We start from the raw sequence: 26,645 nt of genomic DNA on the forward strand, positions 1-26,645 counted from the left end.
AACAGTGGCTGACTTTATTTTTCTGGGCTCCAAAATCACTGCAGATGGTGGTTGCAGCCGTGAAATTAAAAGACACTTACTCCTTGGAAGGAAAGTTATGACCAACCTAAACAGCATATTAAAAAGCAGAGAGATTACTTTGCCAACAAAGGTCCGTCTAGTCAAGGCTATGGTTTTTCCAGTGGTCATGCATGGATGTGAGAGTTGGACTATAAAGAAAGCTGAGCACTGAAGAATTGATGCTTTTGAACTGTGGTACTGGAGAAGACTCTTGAGAGTCTCTTGGACTGCAACGAGACCCAGCCAGTCCATCCTAAAGGCAATCAGTCCTGAATATTCACTGGAAGGACTGAGGCTGAAGCTGAAGCTCTGAAACTTTGGCCACCTGATGCGAAGAACTGACTCATTTAAAAAGACCGTGGTGCTGGGAAAGATTGAAGGCGGGAGGAGAAGGGGACAACAGAGGATGAGATGGTTGGATGGCATCACCGACTCAATGGACATGGGTTTGGGTGGACTCTGGGAGTTGGTGATGGACAGGGAGGCCTGGCAGGCTGCAGTTCATGGGGTCGCCAAGAGTCGGACACGACTGAGTGACTGAACTGAACTGAATCACATCACATATAAATAATTAAGTATAAACACATTAAATGTAACTAGCCCAAATACCCCAACTGAAAGACTGGATAAAAGATCAAGATTTAACTATATGTTGCCTAAAAGAAACCACTTTAACTATAAAGAGACAAGTGAGTTAAAAGTACTAATAAAAGGATGGAAAAAGATATTCCATGCTAATACAAGTCACAAGAAAGCTAGAGTAGCTATATTAAAGTCAGATAAAGTATATTCCAGGACAAAGAGAATATCACTAGTGATAAAGAGGACTACTTCTAATGATAAAATACATAATGATATTATGTCTTCATCAGGAAGACATCATAACCTAATGTCTATGTTCCTAATAACAAAGCTTCAAAATACACAAAACAAAACTTGATAGAACTACAGAGAAAAACAGACAAATCCACAATTAACCAAAGACTTCAACAAAGCTGTCAATAACTGATAGCAAATCAAGAAGAATACAGAAGACATGCCAAACACTATTAACCAACTAGACTTAACAGATATTTATAAAACACTCCACTCCACAATAGCAAAATACGCATGTGTTAAAACAAATAAGTGCACACTATACTGAGTCATAAAGCAAATCTCAATAAATCTAAATGGATTCAAATCATACAAAGTATATCCTGACCACATATTAGGAATTAGTAACAAAAAGACATCTGGAAAATCCTCAAATATTTGCAAACTATATAAACCTCTATAAAGCCCATGAGTCAAAGATGACATCAAAGGAAAAATGAGAAATTATTTTGAACTAAATGAAACATCCCACAGCACATTTGTGAGGTGGAACTAATGCAGTATTCAGAGGAACATTTACAGCACAGAAATGCCTTTATCAGGAAAGAAGACAAGTTGCATATAAATGGCCTCAGCTTCTATATTAAGAAAGTAGTAAAGGGATATCAAAACAACAAATGAAACCCAAAGTAGATAAAAGAAAGTAAATAATAAAGATAATAGAAATCAGTAAAATCTCAAAGAAGAAAAAAATAGGAAAAAAGACAGTGAAACCAAAAGCTGATCCCTGGACCAATAAATTTGATAAACTTAAACCTACCAGACTGATGGAGGGTAAAATAGGGAAGACAGAAATTTACAATATCAGGAATAACAGAGGTAACATCATTAAAGAATCTAAAGTTATTAAGATAAGGAAATATCATAAACAATTTTATGTTGATAAATTTAAGTACTTAAGACAAAAGGGACACAATCCTTCAAACACACAAACAAGAAAAGATCATCAAGAAGAAATGAATAACATAAATTTTGTATTTATTAAAGAAACTGAATTTGAAGTAAGAAAAATTTTCCCACAAAGAAAAGTCCAAGTACACATGGCTTACCTGATGAATTCTACCAAACACAAAGCAGAAACAATACCAATTCTATATACACTCTTCCAGAAAATTAAAAAAGAAATACTTTACAATGCACACTGTGATGTAGTGCATGCATGCTAAGTCACTTCAGGATCATGCCCAGTGCTTTGCACCAGTATGGACCGTAGCCCGCCAGGCCCCCCTGTCCACAGGATTCCCCAAGCAAGAATAGTGGAGTGGGTCACCAGGCCCTTCTCCAGGGGGTCTTTCCAACCCAAGGATCAAACCCCTGTCTCTTACGGCTCCTGCAATGGCAAGCAGTTTACTTTCTTTAAAGTAACCACAGTGGGAAGTACCACACTGTGACTTCAGGACACTCTAAAACCGAAGCCAGAGAAATAACACAAGAAAACCACACACCAATGTTCCTCCATGAATGCAGATACAAAATTCAAAATTCTTTTTTTTTTTTTGGCCATACCACACAACATGAAGGATCTTCATTTCCCTACCAGGGATCAGGAATCCAATCCAGGCCCCCTGCACTGAAAGCACAGAGTCTTAACCACTGGACTTGACAGGGAAGTCCCCAGAATTCTTTAAGATAATTTTAGCAAACAAAATGAAGCAAATCAAGCAACATATAAAAAGATAATAAAACATCAAGACCAAGTATGCCTTTATGCAAGTGTGACAAGTTGGTTTAAAACTCAAAAATCAGTGTAATTGGGAAATTCCCTGGTAGTCCAGTGGTTAGGACATGGCACTTTCACTGCAGTGGCTCAGACTCAGTCTCTGCTTAGAGAACTAAGATCCCACAAGCCACACGGTTCCCACCACCCCCAAAAAAACAATGGAATTAATGTTAACAAACTAAAAAAGAAAACCTATGTGACCACTTCAGTAGATGCATCTGGCAACATTTATTCATGATGGGGGGAAAAACCTATTAAGAAACTAGGAATAGAAAGGAATATCTTAAAATTGATAGGGGGCATCTATAAAAACACCAACAAACCTAAAGCTAGCATCACACTTAAATAGTAAAAGACTGAAAGCTTTCCCCCTAAGAGAGGCAAGGATGTCTGCTCTCACCACTTCTATTAAACATTAACCTGGACGTGCTAGCCAGTGCAATCAGGCAAGAAAAATAAATAAAAGGCATCCTGATTGGAAAAGAAGTCTTTATTTGCAGGCATTATATACAATCCTCTGTATAGAAAAGCTAACAGAATCTGCAAAATACCCACTAGAAATAACGTGAGTTTAGCAAGTTTGCAGCATACAAGGCAAAAATGAAAGTAAGAATCTGTTATAGTCTATATACTAGAAATAAAATAGAAACAAATTTTTAAAAATATACCACCCACAATATCATCAAAATTGTAAAATACTTAGGAGTAATCAAACAAAAGATCTAAAGACATGCACACTGAAAGCTTTATAGAGAGAAATTTTAAAAGACAAAATACAGAGAGAGATGTACACTATTAATATATTAATTCTCCCCAAATTGATCTATAGTTTCAACACAACCACAATCAAAACTCCAGCAGGCTTTTTGTGCAAAATTGACAAGTTGAGTCTAAAATTCATTTGGGCGTGGAAATGATATAGAACAGCTAAAATAACTTTGGAAAAAGAAAAACAAAGTTAGAGACTTTATACTCAACCTCAAAACTTATTAGAAATCTATAGTAATAAAAATAGTATTCTTGTAATAAACAGTAGAATGATAGAATATACCAAAGACCAGATACAGACCCCCATGTATATTTGATTTTCAACAAAGGTACAAAAGCATTTGAGTGCTGGAAAAAACAGACTGTTTAACAAATGGTGCTGAAACTATTAGATATCCTTAATTTTAAAAAGAAATTTCAATCCTTATTTTGGATTAAATATACAAAAATAAAATCAAAATGGATCACAGAACTGAAATTATAAAACTTTTAGAAGAAAACACAGGAAAAATCTTTGAAACCTTCGATTAGATAAAAATTTCTTGAGTAAGTCATGAAAAGCACAATTCACAAAATGAAAAGATTCATCAAAATTAAGAACTTCTACTCTCTGAAGACAGTGTTAAGAATACGATCAGGTATATCACAAGCACTTAGGAAAACAGTTTGGCGGTTTCTTAATGGGAAAAAGCAACTGCAAATCACACGTGTGATTAATGATTTATATCCTGAATATGGGGGCTTCCCTGGTGGTTCACTGGTGAAGAATCAACCTGCCAATGCAGGAGACATGAATAGATTCCTGGGTTGGGAAGATCCCTGGGAGGAAAGCATGGCAACCAATTTGTTTTCTTACCTAGAAATGCCATGGACAGAGGAACCTGGCGGGCTATAGGCCATAGGGCTGCAGAAGAGTCGGACACAACTTAGCAACTAAAACAAACAAAAAAATCCAGAATACAGAAACAACTCATATAACTCAATAAGACAAATCAAATTTATTTACTTAATGAAGTATAGTTGATTTACAGTTTTGTTAATTTCTGCTATATGGCAAGGTGACTCAGTTATACATACGAATACATTCTTTTTTATATTCTTTTCCATTATGATTTATCCCAGGACACTGAGTATAGTGCCCTGTGCTATATAATAGGACCTTGTTGTTCACTGACAAAACCAATTTAAAACCAGACAAAAGATTTGATTTGACATTTCATTAAAGAAGATAGATGAATGTCTGATAAGCATATGAAAAGATGCTCAACATTACTAATCATCACGAAAATGCAAATTAAGATCACGTTGAATAGGGCTACATAGCTCCTACACGGACTGAAATTAAAAAGACTTATCATACCAAGTGTTGGTAAGGCAGTGAAACTGGAACTGTCATACCCTGCTGGTGGTAAAATGATACAAGCACTTTGGAAAACAGTTTGGCAGTTTCTTAAAATGTTAAACATAAACCTACCACAAGACCCAGTCATTCCACTCTCAGGTAGTTAGTTGCCCAACAGAAATAAAAGCATATGCCTATACGAAGATTTATACACAAATGTTCACAGAACCTTTATTTGTCATGGCCGAAACACTAGAAACAACCCAGACGTTTAGGTAAACTGATAAATAATCATGGAATATTTACTCAGTGGCATACTACTTGGTAAAACAAAGGAATTAACTGTTGATACAAGCAACAACATGGATGAATCGCAAAATGTACTAAATGAGAGAAATCAGATTACATGTAAGTATATATTACATGATTTTATTTATATAAAATTTTTGAAAATCCAAACTAACCTATAAAGACAAAAAGTAGACTAGTGGTTGTCTGGTGATGGAGTGGGAGGGATGGGACAGGATTATCAACGGATGCAAGGAAACTTTTTAGAAGAATTAGAGTTTCATCTTCTTGATTGTGGTGGTGGTTTCATGGTTATTTAAGTCTGCTGTATGTCAAATATAACAAACTGTTTTTTTAAGATGTACATATTTTTTTAAGACATATGATCGGAATGTAACATTTTAACTCACTTCCCGTTGCCATATTGCCCATAGCTCAAAGAATCACAGATTTTGAAGAACTGCAGTTCATTCATGCATGTGTGCTAAGTCACTTCAGTCGTATTTGACTCTTCGTGACCCCATCAACTATAGCCCGCCAGGCTCCTCTGTCCATGGGATTCACCAGGCAAGAATAATGGAGTGGGTTGCCATGCCCCACTCCAGGGGATCTTTCCAACCCAGAGATCGAACCAGCGTCTCTTATGTCTCCTGCACTGGCAGGCCTGTTATTTACCACTAGTGCTACCTAGGGAAAGTTAAATTCATAACTGATTCACACAGCATGCTGTGTTTAAATCATGCTTTAAGTTTCTGAGTCCTTGAAATACAAACCTTAGGATATTTTTAAATTACAAAGTATATGCACCAGAAAGCCAGGTTCAAGAGGAACTGAAATGAACACAAATCAGGCCCAACAAGAGGCCAGTGTTCCTGGGTTTTTGGAAAAGAACACAGGAATTCTATAAATATCCTAAAATATCTCTTATATGGCCAAGCTCTGATCAATGTTTGGGTTTACTTGGCTCTATAAAAGTAGATTCTCTTTTCAGAATTTCTGATATCAAAAGGGAAAACCACTTGAACTGTAAGTCCTAGAATAAATAAAGCTATGCCCCAGATGAATACAATTCATGGTTCTTATGACTGTGTGGTCTCTTAAATTTCAGTATTCTTACTGGCTTGGTCAAGCATAAATAAAAGGCTGACAAAGGCTTGCTTTCAAAGGGAAAAAAAGTCCTATTTTTATATTTTGTATTACTGCTAAAAATACATAAATTTAGATCACCATTAGAATTTGTATAAACTTTTTTATATGTAGAAATATTCACACCACTCACCACAAACAGCTTTCTCATGTTGTCTACAGTTAATAAAACTTGGACAACTCTACAAAGATGTTCAATTATGACATCCAAAGCATACCCAGCAAATCAAATGTCATTATTTTACAGTTACAGTGCTGTATAAAGCACATAGGTAAACTACAGGTTCAAGGTTCAAGTGAACAAACATCACAGTGAGTGTTTTTTATAATAACAGTTTAAAGTTTTTATCTATGAGAAACCAAATTATATACTAGTGAAGAGAACAGACTCAAGAGTAAACTGCCTGAGTTCCAATCTCATACTAGCCGCCCACTTGCTCCATAACCTTGGCCAAGTTCCTTTATGTCTCTGTGTCTCTGATTTCTCACCTATAAAATCTGGATAATAATAGCATTTACCTCATAGGATAGCCACAAAGATTAAATAGACATAAAGAACCTAGAACTGCACCTGGCTCATGTAAGTATTCAAGAAGTTTTACATTATTGTTGTCATTATAATCATGATTATGACTATCACTGTTATTAGAGTTAAGATTACTATATTGGACAATTAACACTTATTACTGATAATATGAAAAACAAGAATATGTCTAAGAATTAATATAAAAGAAGGATGTAAATAGGCATTTTTCAAAAGAAGATATACAAACAGCCAAAAAGCATATGAAAAGATGTTCAACATCACTCACCATAAGGGAAATGAAAATCAAAACCATGATGAGGTGTCACTTCACACTGACTAGGACGGCTTTAACAAAGAACAGAAAATAACAAGAGCGGGTGCAAGGAGGTAAAGAAATTGGGACCCTATCCATTGCTGGTAGGAATGTAAAAATGCACAAATGCTGTGGAAAAGTGGTAGTTTCTCAAAAGTGGGTATAGACAATGATGAGGATTACGTAACATTGTGAATGTACTTAATATCACTGAATTGCATGCTTACAAATAATTAAAATAAAATGTGGTATGTATATTGTACCACAATAAAAAAAAATGAGTGTAAAAGAACATATTGGTTACTCTCTCCAGCATCCTCACTTTTATTCCCTCAGTTCACCAGTGAACTCAAACCCTTTCTTACCTATGTGGTTCCAAAAGAGGTACAGAAGGTAGGATAAAACAAATTGCTAAATTCTAAGAGAACTTAGGAAAGTCTAAAAATGCTACTTTAAACAGCTCATGACATATTTTAACACAAATATATTACACTGGAAGCAGCAACTTACAAACTTGGATAATAGAAATAGGGTAATATCCAAAAAATGTACTAGATTGTAACTCACATTCCAGTCTTACTCACATTCTAATATAACTTTACCAAGAATCTTTACATCACTAACCTTACATGATTACTTCCCAATAAAATGGAGAAAAGAATGATCATGTTTCATAAATTTATTGAAAAAAAAAATGCAGGGTATTTTGAGACTGCAGAGAAAAACCCAACTTTGCAAAAACATATCATTTTATATAACATGCTCACAGGTAAATGGAATAACATTGCTGGTTGTATAAGCAAAACATTACTATTGCCAGTTAAGCTACAGGTAAGGAAAGATTACTGGCATGAGAAAGTAACGCAACTATGTCTCAAGGTATGACAATCAAGGTGAGCTTCCCAGGTGGCACTAGGTAAAGAACCCGCCTGCCAATGCAGGGGACTTAAGACACACATGTTCGATTCCTGGGTCAGGAAGATCCCCTGGAGGAGGGCATGGTAACCCACTCCAGTATTCTTGCCTGGAGAAAACCACAGACAGAGGAGCCTGACGGGCTACAATGAATGGGTTCGCAAGAGTTGGAGGCAACCGATGTGACTTAGCACACAGGCATGACGATCAAGTTGTACACTAAAAACATAACCTAAAATGCAAATACCTAAAAATTTCCTCAAACTGATTAAAGGTGTGCTTGAAAAAGAATGACTTCGGACTTTCTGACCTGAGCAAAACAGCAAAACATACAGTCATATCAAATCCTCTAGAGCAGGGGTCCCCAACTTCCAGGATCTAAGGCCTGATGATCTCAGGTAGACCTGATGCAATAATAATAGAAATAAAGTGCACAACAAATGTAACGCACTTGAAACATCCTGAAACCACTCCTAGCCTCCTCTGTCTCAGGTCCATGGAAAAACTGTCTTTCACAAAACTAGCCCCTGGTGCCAAAAAGATTGGGGACCACTGTTCTACAGTATCTTTCTGTTTCAATAGGAAGCACCACATATGATACTGTTCTTTACCATGCTATCAAATAAGATTCAGACATTAGCAAATAAAGCATTTCTATGAAGATGAAAACTACTCTGAGGTCTTTATGAAGCCAGAAAATACTAAAAGTACACTAATTTTTTAGATTTGAACCAAGTCTTTTGTTAGTGCTGGGCATCTTTTTCAATGTCTGTTCTTTGAGTCAGGCTGACCACTATCCACTGGGCAAAACTGGTCCATTACAAAACAGAAATGTGCCCTAGAAAGGTCTTGGGCTTTCTCACTCAGAGATATGCCTGAAATTTATAAATAAACAGAAAATTTAAGAGTCAAGCCTACAGAAATCATGGGAAAAAAATACTTATATGTTATATCCTGCCCAAATTTAAATCAAACAAAATCTCCTACAAACTTCCACAATATTAACTGAATACAGGATTCTACATTTCATTCTTAAACCGCTCTATGTTACTATTAAAAGTTAAACTACTTTGTCCCTTTCTAAGTTTGCTCCTATTACATGCTAAACAAATAGCTAATAGATAAAAGACAATTTGGGTATGATTTCAACTAAACAGCATTTTGGAAAAGGAGAAACTATGGAAGCAATAACAACATCAGTGGTTGCTATGAGCTGGGAGGTAGTGGGTAGGGAGAGATGAACCGAGCATATAGGATTTTTAAGGCAGTGAAAATAATCTGTATAATGTATAATGATGAATACATGTCATTGTCCAAACCCACAGAATGTACAATACCAGGAGTAAACCCTAATGTAGACTTTGAGTGAAAATGATGGGTTAATGTAGGTTCATCAGTTATAATAAATGTGCCACTTTGGTCAGGGATGTTGGATAATGGCAGAGGCTATGCATGCGTGGGAACTGGGGGTACACAGGAAAATCTCTGTTAACTTCCTCTCATTTTGCAGTGAAACTACATCTGCTCTAAAAAAAATTAAGTCCTTAAAAAAAAACAAGAAAGAAAATTTGATTAACTGATTAATGGTCTATATAAACCATGCTTTTTTCAGAACAATTCCTATTCTACCCTTTTTTTTTTAAGAAAATATTTTAAATTACTTCTGTCATTAATGTTATAGTTGCCATTCTTCAAATTTGGCTTTGACATTATAAACTTCCCTAGAACATACCTAAATGAATCCCATGCTAAAAATTCAGCATTAACATAGTGTTTTTTAAAAAGTATATACCTCAGTCATTCATCCAGCTAAAACCAAATGAACTTATATTCAAATCAATTCCTTCTGAAAACTCTGAGAAACAAAGAGTAGATGGAGGACATGAACAGCTGAGATGAAAGCCACCAACTATGTTCTTCTCAGAGTATCTAAAACAATATGTATCTGTGTCAGATTATTTCAGCTGGAGAGTCATCTAACAGCATAAAGAAGGTCATGGTCACGGATTTGACCTTTAGCAGATCAACTGCTTTGACTCCACACTCATGCTTCCCTTATTTACTTGGAAATCTGCCATTAATCAAAAGGAGTACCACTGAGAAAAAACTCAGTTTTGAAGGTAAGTCATTAGAATTCTGAGCATATTTTTTTTTCTGAGCATATTTAATGTGTGCTAAATAACATTAGCACTCTGAGCATATTTAATATGTGCTAAATAACATTAGAACTCTAAGCATATTTAATATGTGCTAAATAACATTTAAGACACTACATGCACCTGTATGCTCAGTCGTGTCCAACTCTTTGCAACCCTGTGCAATGTAGCCCACCAAGCTCCTCTGTCCATGGGATTCTCCAGGCAAAAACACTGGAGTGGTTGCCACATCCTTCTCCAGGGGATCTTCCCAACCCAGGGATCGAACCTGTGTCTCCTACATTAGCAGGCAGATTCTTTACCTCTGAGGCACCTGGAAATTTCACTACAGGAAATCTATGCAAACATACTTCAATATGTTGAATGTAGCAATACAGAAGTAGGACTTAAAATTAGGAGCCATATTTTCATATATTTGTGGCAGGAACTGCTTTCCAGGAAGGTCACACAAATTTGGCACTAAGTCTCAGGCCTTTAAAAACATACTCTTCTAGGAATTCAGCCTAAGGAAATAGTCAGAAGTTCAAAGATCTGTAAACAAAGAGAATCAGTAGACTGTAAACAAAAAATTTTTGAAAAATGTTAATATTTAACATAGGATAATGGTTAGATAAGTTATGTTAAATTAGTCATTAACAAATTATATTTTCAAATAAGCTTCAGTAATAAAGCAGTGTGACACTGGCATATGAATATACAGAGGCCAATAAAACACAGCAGAAAATCTTGAAATACACCAAATTGTATATGACAATCTAGTAAAGGATAAAGGAGACATCTTAAATCAGTGGGGGAAAACATGAATTATTCAATAAATGTTGCTAGGATAACTGAAATCCATCTTTCTGAAAATGAAACTATATCCACATCTCATACCTTATAGGTATGAATTCCAAATGGATCAAAGATAAAAAAAAAAAAAGTACTAGACAAACCACGGGAGAACTGGAACTTCAGAATAGAAAAGGCCATTCTAACAGAAAATCAAAAAGCCATAAAAGACTGATATATTCAACTGTATAAGAATAATTTCCTCACAGAGGAAAAGAAAAACAAAACACAAATTAAAATACTGTCAACTCACAGCAGACAAAGGCTTCTTAACATACTAAAAGTTCCCGCAAATCACTAAAAGATCCAACAACCCAATAAAAAAGGGCAAAAGATATGTACAGTCACAAAAAAGGCTATATTTAAAGGACTCTGTATGATACTCAATCACACTTAAGGTAAGATTTGAAAAATTAAAACTATGGCAATTTTTTACTTTTTAGATTGTCACATTAAAAAATACTTGATAATTCCCTATACACGAAGATGGGCACTTTCATACATTGATGTATTAGTAGCTTAGTTGTGTCTGACTCTTTGCAATCCCATGGACTGTGGCCCATCAAGCTCCACTGTCCAAGAAATTCTCCAGACAAAAATACTGGAGCAGGTTGCCATTTTCTTCTCCAGGGGATCTTCCCAACCGACAAACTGAACCTGGGTCTCCTGCATTGCAGGCAGATTCTTTACGGTCTGAGCCACCTGGGAAGCCCCATACATTGGTGGAGAAATATAAATAGGTACAACACCAAAGAAAAGCAGTTTGGGAGTATCTTTCAAAATTTTAGAAAACACATGTCTCTGACCTAGCAATTCCATGAATTTTTGTTATACACAGCAAAATGGTTTATTTTCAAGATTATTTATATACTACCACCTGTACCAGCAAAACTCAGGGTTAAATGATGATTCTTCAATGCATCAAGCAGTCATAAAAACAATATGGAACCAGTTTACGAATGGACAGGAAAATATATCCAAGATACAGTGATAAGTATGTGTGGCGGGGAAATACAAGGGAGAATTAACACAAAGTGTGGATCAATTCCTATAATGGGTTATCATTTCTGTTTAAAAAAAAAAAAAAAAGGAAAAAAGCATACACAGAGTAAAAACTATACTATCAATTCAGATACAAAACAATTAACAACAACCAGCTTCAGATCCCCCCAGAACACCAGACCAACTTCCTTTGGGGGCCTATTTCAGCCATTTCATTAGCCTCACACACACACACAAAACTTTTTTGACGATGCAGCTTGTGGGACTTCCACCCAGGGACTGAACCCACGCCCTTGGCAGTCAAAGCAGTCCTAACCAATGGACAGACAGGGAATTCTGGACCCTGAATTTTTTTTTTAACCTAAATTCCTTGGATCCTACACTTAGCAGAATTTTTTATCTATCTATCTACTTCTAGGGGCTTCTGAGATGCTACCAGTGGTAAAGAATATGCCTGCCAAAGCAGGAGAAGAAAGGGACATGGGTTTGATCCCTGGGTCAGTAAGATCCCCTGGAGAAGGAAAGGGCAACCCACTCCAGTATTCTTGCCTAGAAAATCCCATGGACAGAGGAGCCTGGTGGGCTACAGTCCACAGGGTCACAAAGAGTGGGACACGACGGAGCATATCTACTTCTACATACATGAGACAGGTATGGAAGGATACACAAAAATTTCAAACAGTTATTGACTGTGTGTGGGGTTGAGGGGACAATGATTGCTTGCCAGATGCCAAGTGAGGGGTGAGAGGCCTCATGGTATATCCTTTTATACCTTTTGAATTTTGAAAGAAGGAAATATATTACCTATTTTAAAATTAAATTTAAAAATAGAAATATATTGGAAAATTTTTAAACATTTTCAAAGCCAAAAGGAAATACACTATCAGAAAAAAGTGTGATATAAAATAGATGTAATATGATACCAAATATGCACAGATGAATATATCTGTATAGAAAAGACTGAAGTAAAATACAATAAAATATTAAAATAAGAATTATCTCTAAGAGGTGGAATTAGAGCTGATTTTAATTTTCTTCATCTTTTCCTATAACTCCAATTATTTACATTAAGCATGGCTTACATTCATAATTAGGGAAACAGTATTAACTTTTTAATGATATGAATCAGAGAGATTAGAAATTACAAGGGAAGATATAATATAGTTACAGGTATTATCCAGGGTTCTAAGGGTCATAAATGAAATATTCAAATTTCCTTAAAACACCCCTCCAATCACAGAATAAAAAATTTAGGAAGAGACCTCATCTGGCCTCTAGTCCACCTCTAAGCCCACCACTAAGAGATTATTCTTAACCTCCTACTTTGTGGATGTTTTGACCATTTTTGTTTTCTGTTACCTAGGTAATGGTACTTCCAGCACTTCCCTTAAAGACTGTGAAACTAACAATCTGGTATTTCTCACTGACCTTCAGCTTTGAAAGGCCATCTCCCTAAGGAAAAGCAGTAAGATCTAGAAGCTAAAACAGGAGGCTGAGGAATCTGCGGTTAAGAGTTCTAATCCTGACAAACTATGGAATTTGTCTCCAGTTTGGGGAATAAGCTAAATTTCCTGAGCCAGTTCCCTAACCGAGGAAACTTAAAAAGATTATTTAGCAAAATATTTAGAACCACCAACTTTTTAACTTTTCACACTATTCTGAATATTTTGTTTTCATGCCTTATGTTAAAATTTTTCCTTTCTAAATTTTCACTCTCCCAAGGAGTATCTGCAAGTAGTACCAATCTCTTAGACCCAGCTATCTGGGCTTCCCTGATAGCTCAGTTGGTAAAGAATCCGCCTGCAATGCAGGAGATCCCCGTTTGATCCCTGTGTCGGGAAGATCCACTGGAGAGGGATAGGCTACCCACTCCAGTATTCTTAGGCTTCCCTTGTGGCTCAGCTGGTAAAGAAGCCGCCTGCAATGCAGGAGACCTGGGTTCGATCCCTGGGTTGGGAAGATCCCCTGGAGAAGGGAAAGGCTACCCATTCCAGTATTCTGGCCTGGAGAACTCCATGGACTACAGTCCATGAGGCTACAAAAGAGTTGGACACGACTTAACAACTAGACTAAACAACAATACCTGCGAAGGACACAAGGTGAACACAACTTGAGCCATGCTGAAGATAACTTATGGGGAAATGAGAATGCAATCAGTCTCTAAACTGGATCCTCATGACCAAAACAGCCGCAGACAACTAATTAATGTAACTAAACACTGGGTGAAGGAAGGTAAAACTCAGGCTTCTAACACCTGAACCCTGCTGGTAGCGATAAGATGATCACTACTATGTAACAGCGCAGCAAGTGAAGTTTTTTTGTTTTTTTTTTAATGCCCTCAAGGGCTCCATTTTTCTTTCCTTCTCTCTCTTTTTTTTCCACTATATTCCCACTAACCCCACTGAGCTGGGCCTCAGGACGTCCTTTTTTCCCCTACTATTTACATATCATGTACTTCTTAATGGCTTCCTTCCCACTAGAAAACCAACCACATTAAACTTGTAAAGGGTTCTCTACCAACAGGTCTTGAGCAGCACTTGATAGCCTTTGGGAAGAAACACATCAGAGTGCAGGTATCCCTCTGCCAAGGCCGGGTGAAGCGGTTTCAGGAGGGCCCTCAGCACACCTCTAACTCCTCCTCCTGGTTAACAAGACTGAACACCTCTCTAGTTACTTAAAAGTGATTCCAACAGGGCAGGACAAGGGAGCAGACAGCTGAATTTTTTCTGGATTAACTCAGTCATTAGTTGAATGCTTTTTTGTGGTTCACCTACTTAAAAGGTGATCAAACCACTTTGTGCTACTGAAGAGGACAACTGCTAAGAACAATTACATAAACCCTCCACTTTAATTTACCTCATGCTTCTTTCTAATGAAACGAAGTGTTAGAAACCACTGCCTTGCCACCATTTCCTCAGTAATCTCTGTAAAGCCTACTTTGCCATATGAATCCCTTTTCTTTTCCTTAACAAATTAGAAAAAAATTATTCCATTCAACATAACAGGACACAACTGTACATCATTTTTCAAGGGGCATGCACTGAATCATATTATCTGAAAAAGATTATTATATTAATATTAATATATTGCATTAATAGACCTTATATTAATATATCTGAAAAGATTATCTAAAAAAGATAAAGGCAATCCTTAATTATTTGTTAAACATTTGTTTAATTTAAAAATTAAATATTTGTTTAAACTATTCTCAGATAAACAGGGGCATTCTAGAATTTCATTTTATTTACTCCAGAGAATGTATATAGATCCTCAATTCCATACCAGCAATTCCTAAATCCAAAAAGCTCTGAACACTTTCTTCATAACTTCTCTAGCAGTAAACTGACCTACAATGACATCATACTATATATAGTCTTATACCATACTTGGTGTGAATATTCATGTATTTAAATTGCAGAACTACTAACATGACTGATTCTTGGAAGTTTCTCCAGATACCCCAGGGGGCTTATGTCACTGTATATATATCATATTTTCTAAAATCAAAAGTTTTGAATTCTGAAACACTAGTTCAAACGGTTTTGGAAAAGAGATTGTGGATGTACAATTTCTGTTCTGTAAAAATATTTTCGTCTTTTGAAAATGAAATAGAATGGATAACCAACAAGGACCAACTGTATAGCACAGGGAACTCTGCTCAATGTCATGTGGCAGCCTGGATGGGAGGGGAGTTTGGGGGAGAATGGATACAAGTATATACATGACTGAATCTCTTTGCTGTTCACCTGGAATTGTCACAAAATTGTTAACTGGCTATACCACAACACAAAACAAAAAGTTTAAAAGAAAAGAAAATGAAATCGCAATGAACCAACATGATAGAAGGTATAAAAATACTAAGATACTATACAGAAAACTGTCCACCATCTGTGACATTCGTAGAATACATAAGTTAAATGACTACACAAATTTTCTCTCAAAGGCAAAAGGGGGATCTATTTGAAATCAACATAATTTAAAATAAACATTATATACCTAGGCCTTCTTGAAAGTTTTAACTGCTGTGGAGAACTGTCTACTACTACTGTGCATAAAATGTATTGGAGATCACAGAAAATTAAGGTGTCAACACTCAAAGTCAATGTGCCATCCTTGATGTGCCATGCTTAATATCCCAAGATTCCTAAAACATTAATACTGATGTGTAAAAGCTCAATTAATAGCATCTGAGGAAATTAAAACACTTAAAGTAACATGAATATGTTTAGGGATATACTGAGTACGTATTTACTGATTTTTCTTCTGGCAATCAATTAGCTAAAGCACGTAAAACTTTTAGTCTTGGTTGAGCAATCTCATTTATCTACATGTTAATACAAAATAGGAGTCATGGGGTGCATATTTAAGATGTGTAAGAATGAGTGATTTGCTAAGAATATTCAAAGTGAATTATGCTAAAAACATGCTGTGTAAGGCCAGTTGAGTTAGTCACAACTAATTCATACTGCATCAAAATAAAACAACTTCCTGGACTTGTTACTGGTTGCAACATTTTAAGTAAATATAGAAACATTCTCTAAAATTTCAAGAAAATATACTTTTTAAATTAAAACACCATCCTTTAATTGGCGAAGCATAAAAACAATATAATTTACTACAACCAGGTAGGACTCCTGGTCCCTACCAACTCATATCCAGTTCATGAGAAACTCTTACCAAAGTCTCAATGCCATATTTCTAGAACTGTATGATATTTGATACAGCATTATTAATTCCCTTTTTCTTCTGCTTGCTGAAACTGTACCAGTCTTTAGAAATTTTCCAGGAGGTCTCTATCAGTCATTAATAAACAATGTGCCATATATTAGCTTAATGGTATACAATAATGCTGATGTTATTTATTAACTGAATACTTTAGATAAGTCCTGCCCATACTACGAAAACAATATGGTTTCTTGGTGACCACTTCATCATGATAATTGCATTTCCCTTCTAGTTATTAAAGAGCACTGCTGTGCATACACTTGCAGACCTGTTGTACTGATGGGTGCAGAACTCCAATGCTGCCACGGCTAGAGACCGGTATCTTAAATTTCCCCCAAATACTGTCCTTCACTCATCATCCACTCATGGTAAAGTAGTTAATTTTAACGTCCTCATTGTTTACCAGAAAGCACAGACAGTGGGGCTGGCTTCCCCGCTCCCGTTTCCTTTTGCTGGGCTGCTGAGCTTTTTCAGCCAATTGACTTCGCTTTGAGGCTATAAATATCTGAAAAATGTTCTGCATTTGATGCTCTTGGATTCTGCATCCATATTTAGCTGTTTGTGGCATGCCTTTGTTTAAGCTAGTCTACCACCCATACAGTCAGTCAGGTTGAGATCTGGATGGTCAAAGGACAGATGGATCAACATTCAACAGACACTGACTTACCATGGGGGAGGCATCAATCTGCTAGACACCGTGACAATGAAGGGAGTGGCAAGGCACGAATACAAAGATCAACAAGACAGACAGACTCTCCGGTGTCAAAAATTTCATAGTCTTGACGGGCATGGGCACAACTTACAATAACAGTGGAAGAAGACAAATGAAACATTTTACAGCTAAAAGAAAATGAAGAACAGCATGATTTTCTCTTAGTCCTATCTCAAAGATGTGCATTTGTTTGTGTTCTAAATATAGATCCACATATTATAAAGCTCTGAACATATTCCAAAAAAGTTTTCACTCATAACGACACACAAAACTCTGGATATAAGTATTATCTACCAAAGAGCCAGACCTATCAGTAGCAAACTCAAAACGGTGTCCAGTCTTCAAATTTTGTGAGGCAAACTAATAAAATATTGTTTTTAAAAGTTTCTGTAAATAAATAAATAAAAGTTTCTGTTAAGATATCTGAGGGGTGGGGGTAGTTCTGTTTCTGTTTGCATACTGATTTCACACATAAGTATATTGCAGAGGATGTGAGCCATAACCAGAAGCCAACAGCACTTAATACAGCTCTTTACTTTAAACCCTATCTTTAAAGCTCACATGGCTATTTTAGGTCAGGTCTCAAAACTGAATGAGCTGGATCTGAGACCCCCATCCCCACCTTCCTATCTTGTGAAAACATTCCAAACAAATATACATTTGCCCTCAACATTCCTTCTTTCAAAACTCAGTTCATTGACCTTTTGATAAAAGTGCTCCCCAGAAACCCGACAGTCATGATTTAAATGCATTAGAGGCTTGCCTGATGCCTGGCCTCAAGTCAGTCTGGAAGCGGGAGACCAAGTTGTAGGTAAAATAACAGGGCAGGCCATAGAATCAGAGAACTTTAAAGTTAAAATATACCATAGATACCAATTACTCCAGACTCCACATTTTATGTAGAACCTAAGCACATGGACTTAAAATTACTTGCCCAAAGTTAGACAACAATTTGTGGCAAAGCCAGAATGAAAACCCAGGTTCACAATCCCCAGCTGCATACTCTAGACTAGTTTCTGGATTTCTTTAAAAAGCATTTGAATACATTTATCAAAGTCTCTTCCAGTTGTGTAAAACAACCTTGATGTTCCAAAACAACCAGGATTTTGAACACACAAAACAAACAAACAAGAAAATCAAAACAAACTTTTCCAAATTGACTTTCTACATTCTATTATTTTTGCATCAAAGCTTTCCTAAGAGCTGTACAATAGGCAACTTAAAAACTAGCCAAGGATATAGAAAAGTCAAGAATCATTAAGATAGTTTTAGAATATTCACATCAAACTAAAGACAATAAAGTAGTATCCAGGATGAGCTGCCTTAGAGGAAGGAAAGTAGCAGTACTAAATAGTAAATAAAAACTATTTCTGGTTACTTGATAGGGAAGACAAAAAAGCTACAATATAGTAGAAAGTCTGCAAATTAACTCCGAAATGTAAATTATATATGTGTTTGTGAGAGAGAATACACATGTCTATGTATTTAAGAGGGCTTCCCCGGTGGCTCAGATGGTAAAGATTCCGCCTGCAATGCGGGAGACGTGGGTTCGACCCCTGAGTTGGGAAGATCCCCAGGAGGAGGGCATGGCAACACACTCAGTATTCTTGCAGGCTACAGTTCATGGGATTGCAAAGAGTCGGACACAACTGAGCAAATAAGCACAGCACATATATTTAGGAAACAATATATACATACACACACATATATATATACATACACACAAACCTAGGCCTAGGAATGGACTACAAAAACAAGCACATTCATTTTATGGGTTACATTCAAAGTACAAAGCTAACATTAGGTCTAGAAAACCCAGACAGAACTACTGAATTGTCATATATACATATTCTTGCAGTAACAAGGCTAACTTCATACAAAAAAACAATATGCAAAAGAAGTATATAAGAAAAGATAGGACAGAATAGGAAAAAGCTGTAACCTCAATATACTCTAATTCAAGTTCAACTTCAGATTTTCACCAACCTTTGTTATAAACCATCGGCTAAGTAGGACTAGCAGGTGAATGAAAAATCAGGCACTAAAGTTTTTAATCTGCTGAGAATGAACTGGATGACCTTGCATCACCTCCCACTTCTTTGCTTTACTTCTTTCAGTTAACTAAAATAACATCAAGAAACATTTACAAACAGCCAGCAAAATACAACGTTCCTGCATACATAAATCCTTTAAAATTGGCTATAAAAACTGATGGATTTTTAGAACTGCAAGGACCATTAAGAGATTATTTAATCCAACCCACTCATTTTACAGACAAGGAATGAGAGGTCAAAAAAGTGATCTGATCCGCTTCAAATCACATAGACACTTAGCAGCAGAACTGAGACAAAAATTCCCATCTCTGGACTCCTAGTTCTATGATCTCTCTGATAGTGATAGACAAAGTCTTGAAATCAACTAAACTATCCAGGAAGACAACTTCAAAGTCACCGTCACTCCTGAATAGTAAACACATAACCTGCGCAGGATGGGGGGGAAAAAAGCCAAAAACACATAAAGTAATTGATCACTATAGGCTTAGATGCACATGACTGCAGGATAACACCTTAAACTTGTGTTGATCTCAGGTGCTTCAAGTTTGCCATCTTATACTCAGCCACATGACTAATGTCTTTTATATCCCTGTGAGCTAAGTGATAAACACCTTGACGTTTCAATGATTTGGAAAGCCACAGCTCAGTCCTGAATGCCAGGCTATAAATCTTTGGGCTACAGGTTTTCAAAACCAGCATGGCTTAAACGCTGCCACAGGCTTGCCCTTATAGAATCTCATCATTCAGTTTTAATTAAAGAGGTGGTTACTAGGAATGCAGAAAGGGAAAGTTTCAGTGTGTTCATCACTTTTTAACTTGCTGAGTAGCAATCCAGTCACTTTACAAAGAGCACCAGAAACAATAGTGCAATCTGAAACAATCCACACCCCTTGGACTAAGTGCTTGCCTTTGGAGAGTGAGGTTCAGAAAGAGGTTATAGAAGACAGACTGTTCCCCTCCCCAAATAAATACTTTTGATTTTTACTTGATTATCTTAACCTCCACTAAGCTTTTTCATAATATCTTGGTTTGCAGTCTTTGCTTACTCAAGACTGATTGATTTCCTGGTGTCGTCTTCTTGAAGATCGGGTGACACTTCCCTTGAAATAACCACCTGAAAATTAAGGCTTCATATCCCAACTCCACCTTAAACTTACTAAAGGTACCTGAAAAGGTCCAAAGACCAAACTGAGTCACATCTCTCTCCTCAAGTACTAGCTGAAGAAACTTGTCAGAAATACACCCCCAGAACAAAAAGGGATGTGGGAAGCGGACCCAGGATGGATAGGGACTGAGAATGGATGGGGCTGAGACCTGGGGAATGCATTTCTGCCTGACCAAAGATAAGAAACATCAGTCTCTAAGACGGCCTTAGGTCCTTACCGTACACGCGGACCCAGCTCTGTTGCTGGCACACGGACTCCAGAAGGATCCGATCCAACATGCCACCGGCCATGGCCCCACTGACCGGGACAACCGCGTCCAGCTCCTCCGGGGGCAGCGGCGAGTCGGACTCCAGTCCCGGGAACATCTCTGGCCAGGACAGCGCCTCCGCGGCTCCTCCGGACGACAGGGAGAGCTCCATGGTGCCCCGGAGGGACAAGGCGGCGGCGGGGCGGGCGCGCGGCTCCGCGCCCTGCCTGCGGAAAGGGGAGGCGGAGAGCGCAGCAGCGGGGGCACGGACCCGAGCGGCAGCCGGCGCGGACGCGGCTCACCTCCTTCCCCGCCGCCCACTGCCCGCGGCTCGAACGCTGCAGCCCACCTGCACCCGGGAGGCGGATCCAGCGTGGCCCCGGGCGGGGGGTGGGTCCGGGCTCAGGTGTGGGTCCCTCCCGGGAGGAACGTGGAAGGACCCGGGAGAGGCGGCTCGCCCGCCGGCCCCCTCGGAGCCGCCTTCCTGTGCCCCCGCCGGCGTCTCCCGCGGTCCGAGCGAGCCGGGGCTGGGGATGGAGCGGGGCCGGGCAGGGCTGGGCCGGGGGCGTCGCCGCCAGGGGCCGCCCCCTTTGACCGGCTCCCGCCGCTGCCGCCGCGGCCGCCGCTCAGGGGCTCCGAATGTCCACTCCCTCAGCCTGCGGGGAGGGCGGTGGCCCCGGGTTCTCGCCCGCCAGTCTTCAGCACCCTCCCCAGGAATGACCCGGCCCGCCCCCTAACTCTCAGGCCACGGCTCCCGCCGCGGCTGGGGCTCCGACTCCGATTCCGCCGCGGATCCCACAAGCCCGGCAGCCGCGGCGGTGGCGGCGGCAGGCGGCATCCCAGGGTGATAGGCCGGAGCAATCGAGGGCCGAGGGCCCAGCCGCGTGTGCGGAGGAATAACGACGCGGAGGAGGAACTGCTGCCGAAGGCAGGAAAAATCGGACACCGAGTTATTCATCCAGCCAGTACCGCCTACTTCCCAAAAACTCTCTCCCCGACCGCCCTACAGTGCGTTTCCCGGTCTCTCCGTCTCCCCAGCTGCTGCTTGAAGTGGAGCCGGCGTGAAGAGGCGGGGAGGAAAAGGGATGCGGGAAATTTAAAAAGAAAGGAAAAGAACTTCCCTTTCCCCTCTACCCCCTCTTCCTACCCTTTTCCTTGTATGTATGCATTTATGTCTATATTTATTTGGACCGACGTTTCTTTCTTATTGGACGGAAAGATTGGAGAGGCTGTTTTATTTTACAGTCACCCTAGGGGAAACGCTTCCTTCCTTCCCAGAGAGTAGAGTTGGCAGCGGGGTCTGGGATTGTGGAATTGTGTGGGATCCGCGCTCTGCGCCCTGTCCGCGCTAAAGCTGGACTTGTCATCGGTTTAGAATAGCATGGCTCAGAAGTGTGGTGTGGATGGATGGACGGGCCTCGCAAGCACATGAAATGCTCAAAAGCCCAGAATTAGCTAAGCATATTTCTCTTTTTTAGCCTTTGATCTTTGTGCAATATCTTGGCTTTTTTTTTTTTTTTCCCCAAATCTTCTAATGACATCTCTTGAGTTTTATTTTTGGTCTACTTGTAGACTGTCTCCCTTGACCTTGGGTTTAATTTTATGCCCACCCAAAGCGATGTTATTCACCAATTCAGCTTTAAGAGTGGCTGAAAAAGTAATAATCATTTTTAAACTGAACAGTAACAACTTAAAAGTGTCTTGCACATAGTGCATCTCCAGTAGTGTTTCTTGAACATGGCTATGTAAAACTGAACAAGGGTTCCACAAGTGTGTGTGTGTGTGTGTGTGTGTGTGTGTGTTTTCTCTTTTTGGAGGGTTTTGTTCTGTGTTTTCCCCCTGTTCCTCTTTACTTAGCACAACAAGACTGGTCTACAAGGAGACATTTTTGCTTTCTGTATTGTTTGAGTTTATCAAGAGCTATGAGGACACGTTTTGTCATTTTCTCCAAACTCGTATTTAGAGTAATAGTGCTTCATAGCAGAAAGTAACCTTGGAGAGAATCTGATCCTGCTTCTTGCTTAACGGCTGAGAAAACTGAGGAACAGTCATGTTAGCTGGCAAAGCTTCAATGATAACTGGTTACTTCAGCTTGGAACCCTTTATGATTAAGTTTGTTGATATGTGGCTTGGCGATGTATTGAAGTGATCATTTCCAGTATCTAGAACCCTGATTTCTTACTATCTAACTCCATTTTCAGACTTCCTAGTCTAAGCATCAGATAGCTCAGTGTTTGGGTGAACAAAAGAAAGTGTTGATTTAGAGCCTGCACGGAGCAGAACCAGAGCATTTTTAGTTACATTAAATTGCTGTTTACGTCATGGTAACAAAAGTCAGAGAGCAAGGAAGTAATGGGCATCAGATATACAAATTTGAACACCTCTTTATTAGTCAATATATAAGGAATTTATTTACCCTAGGAGTTATTTCAGAGCAGCATCAGAAGTGCTGTATGAAACTCACAGATTCTTTTTTCTCTTTCTAGCCTCCTCTCTAATTGGCGTCATTCATTCTTGAGCAGAAGAAAAAGCTTTCTACCAATCCCCAATAATCCTACTTTCTACATCCAGATTTCCCAAATCCCAATTCCTGCTTCACTTCCCCATTCTGACCCCAGACTGGCTTCAGTAGTTCTCTAGTTGCTTACATAATAGTATGCCTGAAATTTATCTAATGTTTATAACTTAAAGAGATAATACTTTCACAACCTGAAAAATAATTCTATGAGATAAAGCAGAACCAGTATTTTTTTAAATCACCATTTCGCCAGTGAAAAAAATTGAAGCATAGACGTCTATTAAGCAACCTACCTAAAGTAACATAGCTAGTTCATAGATTAAAACCCTAACTTCCTAATTTTTTACCTCACTGATGGATCTGGATTCCTTCAGGGTTCCCCACCACCACCACCACCCTACCTTTGGCAAATGTAGGATTGCATCACCAACCCAGTGGACATGAGTTTGAACAAATTCTGGGATAGTGAAGGACAGGGAAGCCTGGCATGCTGCAGTCCACAAGGTCACCAAGAGTGGGACACGTCTTAGCCACTGAACAACAATAACCCCACTTTGGCAGGTAGAATTGTTCTAACAGTTGTAGAGCCAAAAGTAAATATTTCATGGCTTTTGTAAATTTTTATCACTTAAAAATATTGAAGAAAAATCAAACAAGCAAACAAAAGTGATAAACTAATTTGCATTGCTGGGAGGCAGTCAATCCTACTTGAATTTATACCAGTGGTATCTGCCTGGTGCAATCCCAGATTTTAAAGTGAAGATAAATCCTCTGCTGTTAAAGTCTTAATTTACATTGTAGTTTGCAAACAGGCCTTTGTGTGTGAAATACAATAGAGTTAATGTCTCATTTCCCTGCCTGCCCTACCCCCTTCTCCTTTTTCTTCCCTCTAGATCCTCTGACACAAGGTCTCAGAGGTGATCTACACATTTATTGTCAATGGAATTCAACTCTAAGAATCTAACCCCAAACTCAAAACCGGAAAGAACTAAAAAACTGGGGAACTGTGGAGAAGAAAAGATAATAAGTTCCCCTGATCATACTCTGAAAAACAAAGCCTGGCAATAACCTGAGATTTCAAAAGAAAGAAGCCTTGGTTTCTGAGTGCCTGCATGCTCACTCAGTTATATATGACTCTTTGCAATCCTGTGGACTGTAGCCCACCAGTCTCCTCTGTTCATGAGATTTTTCAGGCAAGAATACTGGTATGAGTTGCCATCTCCTCCTCTGAGGATCAAATCTGCCTCTCTTGAATCTCGTGCTTGGGCAGGTGAATTCTTTACTGCTGAGGCACCTGGGAAGCCCCTCTAAGTACACGTTATCAATACAAAGAAGAAATGAGGATTTGGAATCTTGACTGTCAACCTGAGGACCAGGTACACAACCAATTTTCTCCTCTATTCATCTGTCAGAAAACACAGAACTTCCCTGGTGGTACAGTGGAAAAGAATCTGCCTGCCAATGGAGGGGACCCAGGTTTGATCCCTGGTCCAGAAAGATTCCACATGCCAAGGAGCAGCTAAACTCACAGGCACAAGCAGCTACTGAGCCTGCACTCTGGAGCCTTCAAGCTGCAACTACTAAACCTAGGTGCCTACAGCCTGAGCTCTGCAAGGAAGAGTAGCTCGTGCTTGCTGAGACTGGAGAAAGCCCTCTCACAACAACAAAGACCCAGAACAGCCAAAAGTAAATTTTAAAAAAGAAAACACACACGCACACACAAAGAGGCTCCCTCATCACAAATGCCCTTAACTCTTTTCTTATAGCCAATTCCTTCTAGGCAGACTAGACACTAGCTCTAAGGCCCTAATCCCCCAAGCAGTTATGCAACTATGGTTCACCAGGCACTCCCTTTCAATATTCCCTTTCCCCTTGGACACAGTAATGTGGCACTCCCTTGATTATGTTCTATAACACTGACCATGCCCAGTTCATCAAAATGGAAGAATTTAGATACTTCTCAAGATTCTGTTGTCCATCTTCCTCCTGCCTCACTCTCCAATTGCTTGGTAATCTTTTCACTTGGAGGATTTCAGCTCCTTCACTTAGAGAATGTTGTCTCTAAGATACCATCTCCAGCTGCATCCGCAGTACTGAGGTGCAGTCAGGATGTGGAAACATCGAACACCTCCACTAAGATATGCATGCTCCCTGTACTTCAGACACACTGCATGAAAAGGGAATTCTTTCCTGGTTTCTCCTGCCCAAAACCCCTTCTCTTGAATTTCCTTTTTATGTTAGAAGTACTAGTAGGTTCTTAAACCTGGAGTTAACTTTGAGTCCCCTCCTCCGTCCCTAGCTTCCATAAATCCAACCCATTTGGAATACTTTCCATTCCCACTGACACCATGCGAGCTCAAGATTATGCATTAACTTTTTAGCTGTTCTCTTTCCGCTGAGATCTTTCTGCTTTCAGTTCATCCTACACTCTGCTGTAGGTGAATTATCCTAAAGCACCGTTCAGACTAAGTCGCACCCAAGCTCAGAAAAACGGCTCCCTGCTCCCTGCCGGCTCCCTCTGCCAAGATTTAAAGGGCCTCCCCAATGTGGTCCCAAACCAGCACTGCTACTTGACTTGTAGTCTATGCTCATATAGACACCCCAAATGGCTCATGTTCCCCAAATATATCCAGCACTTTTCTTGCCCCTTGCCTCCTCTTGTTTCTTATATCTGAAATGGCCTTTCCTCTGTCTTCGCCTACTAAACATTCACCAACCTTCCAGCCCCTACCCCTTCCCCCATCAAATGTTGATGTCCTCCTCTAGCAAGTTATTTCCTATTGTCCAAGCTGGCAGTGATCTCTGCCTCTTCTGAGTTCCCATGGCATTTGTTCATTTCTGCCTTCTGGAATCAATCACAGTTTATATTGTGGTATCGTCTTTTGTGTAACTCTAATATCTGCTATTAGGTTATAAGCATCTTGAGGCCAGAGGCCTTGGGTTAATTCATGTTTATCCCCTACAATGTCTTTCACATACCAACCCCTCAATGAAACTAGAAGCCAGGAAACAAGAAATTAAACTGAAAAAGAAAACCTAGTTGGGTTCATAGATGTTTGGGATTGCAAAAACACTTACAAAGTTAATTTAATGAACCTTCACCATGTAACCCCATTCTCTCCCAGCCCCTCCCCATTAAAAAAATAAATATACCAACAGAAATAGAGTCACAGACATAGAGAATAGTCTTGTGGTTGCCAGGGGGAAAAAGAGGGGGAGGGATGAATTGGGAGATTGGGGTTGACATATACACACTACTGTATATAATAAAATAGATGCT

General features: G+C 39.0%; 1 protein-coding gene across 2 annotated transcripts in view; it reads right to left on the minus strand.

Moving 5' to 3' along the window:
* RASAL2 (RAS protein activator like 2) overlaps window positions 1-21,666 on the minus strand; it is a 396,573-nt gene extending 374,907 nt beyond the window's left edge. For both annotated transcript variants that reach the window (XM_043484891.1, XM_043484890.1), the window contains exon 1: window positions 20,818-21,666. In XM_043484891.1, the coding sequence (XP_043340826.1) occupies window positions 20,818-21,019 (202 nt within the window). In that variant the 5' untranslated portion in view covers window positions 21,020-21,666. The remainder of the gene's footprint in view (window positions 1-20,817) is intronic.
* Between the last annotated feature and the right edge of the window lie 4,979 nt (window positions 21,667-26,645).

Source organism: Cervus canadensis, chromosome 13 (assembly GCF_019320065.1).
Source record: "Cervus canadensis isolate Bull #8, Minnesota chromosome 13, ASM1932006v1, whole genome shotgun sequence".
NCBI lineage: Eukaryota > Metazoa > Chordata > Mammalia > Artiodactyla > Cervidae > Cervus > Cervus canadensis.